Raw genomic sequence first — 5017 nt, 5'->3', positions numbered from 1 at the left:
TGAGGCAAGTGCTCAAACATGTACGGCTGGAATCCTTCTACACCAAACCAAGCTTCTGCCTCCCTGGTGTCCTCTTCCACAACATCATCGTCCCCACTTTCCTCCTCTAAATAAAAAATGTATGTAGGAGGAGACTCATCCATGACCTCCGACACAAAACTCTCCTCCTCTTGCATGTTTCCACTGTCCATAGCATTCCTTGACAGTGTTGTGTCTAAGTCACCAATTTGGTGCTACTTTGTCCCAACATAATTTCCCATTTGGAACCTGCTAGCAATAAGTTGCTAACTGGTTAGCAAGATGCTTCCGACAAACCAAACTTGCTTGTGAACCTTCCACCAAAACAATCCTTCCCCCTTGATAAACGACCAAAAACATTCATTTTATTCACTCGTGTAAAGTCGTGCACCACTCGGGAGAATTCGGAAATGCAACCGTTGGAACAGCTGTTTCCCTACGACTTTACAGTTCCTACTCTGAGTTCTAGAATGTTTCATTTTCTTCTATCTCTCTGCCTATGAACCAACAGTAACCAGTTTCTTCTTTTAATCCTGTTGGTCCCATTGGTGGTTGACCGTTTCAGTGTGAAGATCACTTGATTGACTTGCATTTTTAATTTTGAGTCGATGCAAACCCTGATGAGAGTCATTTAATTCTGGTTAACAGTTATTTTTTCATTATGTATCTATTGCTAATTCTGCATGCTTTGCTCAGCAATGAAAGAGGGAAAAACTCTTAAAGATATCAGCTTCTAAACCCTGCTGATCCAACAACTTTGATCAATTGCAGTTCTTTTTAAAAGTAGCTTGTTTTGTTTTCCCCAGCCTCAGTTTTCTTATTTGGGTAAACCATCCCCTCCAACCATGTTGAGACTCAAGGGGAATTTTGATTCTCTCTCTCACGGTGATGTGATTGCCTCCATGGAGTGTTTTGGAAAAACCAAATCTCTCTTACTGTTTAAGTCTAAGCAAGAGGTATGTATAAAAAAGAAAATACATCATAAATGTGTTTTTTTTTATTTGGTGCTCTTTAATATTCTTGCATTATTTTGTGAAAATCTTAAAAAAATTAAAATTAAACATTTGGGACCATTTTTTAGTTGTTCGACCTGCAAAGAATCACAGTAAGGTTTGATAAATGATTAAATGTGCTGGTATTTTCAGGTCTGTCTCATATCATCCCCTCTACTTCCATTTATTTACCTGTTTGACGTTTCCTTAAATGGAAACTGCTGGCTATTACGGTATTCAATTTTCAGGAATTATGGAGAAGATCACAAAATGGTCAGATCTGATGCACAGTTTTACATAACATTTCATATGACTTAAATTAGCTGTGGTTTTTATCCTCATTTTAACCATTTCACTATGAAATATGAGGTAGAAAAACCTCCATCTTATGGATCTGGTTTATTGAAGAGATAATCGCCTTAGAGTAGTTTTGGTAAACCATAGCTCTGAAGCCACATGTGGCTCTTTTAACGGTGGCTGTTACTTACTTTGGTTCAACAAATATAGATTCTAAAATGTGAATTTAAATAAAAAAAAATGCTGGCTTAAGAATCTTTTTTATTTTTTTTTTTTATGAATAGGAATATAGGAATAACAGCGTACTGTATCAAATATTTTTAAGAGGGTTTTTTTTCAACCTTTTTTTCTTAAAAAATGTATTTCTGTTGAAGAAATGTTATTCATTTGATCACAAAAAATCTTCTAAGGTTTTTCTTTATTTGGAAACTTTTAGGCCAAAATTAAAATAGTTGTTCTTTAAGTTATGCGTAATAACCAACAGTTAATGTTTTGAGGTCTCTGACTTCAGGAGTAGGTGATAGAAAATAAGTTCAAGTTTTCATTAAAGTGACTTAATTTCAAGCATGACGGCAATAATTAAAGGATTAGTTAAATAATTAAGGCTGTGACCAACAGCAGATAATTCTTCAATAATTGAAAATAATTGGGTTTTTCAATAAGGTTCATATTATATAATGTCAACCTGATATTTTGTAGACAAGTTTTTCTATTTAATTTATTCATTATGTTTTGGGGGGGATTAATTTCCTTCCATTGTTGTTGTCAAAAAAGGAAAATTCAATGTTAGTTGTTCTGTATACAAATTGCAATAATAAAGTGTTCAAAAAGAAACAAAAAACTCAGATATGAATTTGGGCTAGGCTTGGTTAAAGTTTAATTCAAAATTGATTACTTTTATATATTAAGTAAACTAACAAACCATTTTCATTTATACCAGCTTTCGCCTTTAGATAAACCATCATTAATAGATTTATATTGATGCATTTTGCTTTGGATTAACACAAAAACAAGATGTATTGTAAAGCAACAAAAATGTATAAATATTTAAGCAGTTTTGCTGCATGTAAACTCTTCCTTGTTTAAACCGCATTGACACGAGTAAATTGATCCTTACTGTGGATTTGTTTTCGGACACATAGGCGACTGTTTGTTTTGAAAAGGAGGAAGATGCAGCCAAACTTAAAAGCACAGAAAACTTTGAGATAAAAGGAGTACCCATCACCTTTGTCACTAAACAGGTATGTCTTGATTTTATTTATTTGGGGGGGCGGGTTGGGGTGTTTTTTGGAAATATATCTATTTGTTGTTTGTTTTTTTTTGTTTGTTTTTTTTTTTATCCATAATCTGATCAGTTCACCATCACTCAACTTATAGGACAGTGTTTCCGGGTCTCCTCCCTCTACGGCTTCAGCGGATCAGAAGAATCCCTCCCCAGAGTAAGTTCTGGTTCATACAGACTCCACTTTAATGCTCACTGATGCAGTAATTTACCACCTTGTTGTTTTAACTGGGGTTTGGAACATAGGATTCAGAAAAAAGGTCCTGGAGATTTGAAAGTGCGATGGCTTTGTGCTCGAGCAGACGTGAATCAAGGTTTTTATATCCTGATGGATAAAACAGCTGACAAATCAATAATCGGGACTTTATTATGTTCTTGTATTGTTAGCATTTTACAGCTCTTTGTAGTTTCTGAACGAGTTTCATTCCTCTTTACTTTTGCTTCTGGTTTAAAACTGGATGACTCAGAGTGAACTGTAAACTTGTAGCTTTAATTCACAGGGAAATATATGAGATGGTGTCACTTTTAGGACCATTTCAGACCATTTGTCTTTTACTTTCCTTCACAGAAAGCCTATTGTGTCCTGTCAGCCTGTTTCCGGTGGAAACTTGGTTCACCTACCAAGTAAAACTCTTTTATCATTACAATCAAAATCCAAAAGGGTCGCAGCAGTGAAGCTTTTGAAAAAGACAAAGGTCCTAGTTTCCAAAGAAAGGAGTGTTTCCAAGAAGCAGGGAGTCCAAACTTTAAAAGCGGTCATTTTGGCTAAAACACAGTCTTTGAGGTCAGTTAAAGGAAAAAAAGATGCTTTAAAGCCAGAAAAGATACCTAAATCTAAAAAAAACTCTGGACAAAAATCAAACGGAAAGCTCAAAGCTAATGGGGAGGATTCTGGGAATGTACAGAAGAAAACTGGCAAGCCATCAAACGGGGCAGCTGGTGAAAAACATCCAGGCAAGGAAAGCGTTACTAAAGCAGAAACTGCAACAAAACATAGGCTGGAAGAAAATAACGAATCTTCTGCGAGCAAGGCAAAAAAACAATCCGTTACAAACATTCTGCAAATTGACCCCATTGAAGAAGATCCACCCAGAATGGAGAAAATAGAAGACGTTGCAGCAAAGTCTGTAAATACATCAGATCCGCAAACTCTCAAGGCTGAAATCTCAAAATCAAACATTAAAGAATTGGCAGCTGAGCCTAAAAACCCTGTAGTAGTCCTTGCAAGAATAAGGGAGATAACCAAGCAGGGCCATGTTGGCAAAGTTTCTGAGATGAAAAATTTAAAAGAGGCAGAGTTGTTAGAGCTGGAAAAAACTGGAGGAGCAGGGTCAATGGAAGTAGATCCTGTTGTGAAAAAGGAACTGAAGTTATCCACCGATGAGGCTTCACCACCTAAACTTAAAGACGCCCAACCGCCAATTGATAAAGTTGAGACCATAGCGGTTAAACCATCACCTGCTCCACCTCTAAGACAAGAGAAGATCACCAAAAGCCCAGAGACGTCTGCCAAAGCTTTGGTCCAAACGACGGCTGTGTCAAAGCCAGACTCCACCGCACAGAATCTGATTTCATTACAGACAGGAGGAAGCTCTGCTGAAACACCTGCTGTGACCATGGCAACAGTCCAAAGGGAGGAGACAAAAGCAACGCAAATCGGTACGGTTGGTAAACACAATTTAATTATTTCCTTTTTAACTGGTTTGTCAGCAAGTCTTTGACGTCGTTGTCTGACGTTTCTTTGTCCTCTTTAGATACTTTTGCCACTGCAAAGACTCAGACGACGCCCCCACAGGCGAGCGTTCCAACCTTATCACCAAAAGAGGCTAAAAATAGTGTAGCCATTAAAACCAGCCTTGCTAAGAGCAAGATGAAGTCAACTGTTCCTACGTGTCCAGCTGATACGTCAATCACCGCCGGCGAACAGATTGTGCCTGTCCTGAATCGACTAAAATTGAACAGCCAAGGTGATTGTCAGATTTTTTATTTTGGAATTACTGGGACTTGGTTTCACTTTTCTGTCCTCACTTTGACTCTTCCCCCCCCACAGAGTTTGTTCTGGCAGAAAGCATCCTGCCGGCTGGGGTGAGTTTCTTCTTCTTTCCCACATAGTTGCACAAATTACTGAGTATAAAAGTGGGGGGGGGGTGTCCTGCCCCAAGTCGAGGAGTTTAAGTATCTTGGGATCTTGTTCACGAATGAGGGAAAAAGGGAGAGGGAGGTCGACAGGCGGATTGGTGCAGCGTCTGCCGTGAAGCAGGCGCTGTACTGGTCCGTCGTGGTGAAGAGAGAGCTGAGTCAAAAAGCGAAGCTCTCGATTTACTGGTCGATCTACGTTCCTACCCTCATCTATGGTCATGAACTCTGGGTCATTACCGAAAGAACGAGATTGTGGATACAAGCGGCCGAAATGGGTTTCCTCCGTAGG

The 5017-nt window shown here is 38.4% G+C and overlaps 1 protein-coding gene across 1 annotated transcript in view; it reads left to right on the top strand.

Moving 5' to 3' along the window:
• The window catches only part of LOC107095504, a 77782-nt gene that overhangs the window by 18674 nt on the left and 54091 nt on the right, over positions 1 to 5017 (top strand). Inside the window, exons 8-13 of the mRNA XM_015391635.1 lie at positions 825 to 974; positions 2450 to 2548; positions 2685 to 2746; positions 3158 to 4248; positions 4344 to 4556; positions 4640 to 4674. Of these exons, the coding sequence (XP_015247121.1) occupies positions 825 to 974; positions 2450 to 2548; positions 2685 to 2746; positions 3158 to 4248; positions 4344 to 4556; positions 4640 to 4674 (1650 nt within the window). The remainder of the gene's footprint in view (positions 1 to 824; positions 975 to 2449; positions 2549 to 2684; positions 2747 to 3157; positions 4249 to 4343; positions 4557 to 4639; positions 4675 to 5017) is intronic.

Source organism: Cyprinodon variegatus, unplaced genomic scaffold (assembly GCF_000732505.1).
Source record: "Cyprinodon variegatus isolate N-32 unplaced genomic scaffold, C_variegatus-1.0 Scaffold553, whole genome shotgun sequence".
Classification (NCBI taxonomy): domain Eukaryota; kingdom Metazoa; phylum Chordata; class Actinopteri; order Cyprinodontiformes; family Cyprinodontidae; genus Cyprinodon; species Cyprinodon variegatus.
This window is presented reverse-complemented; position numbering and strand designations above follow the sequence as displayed.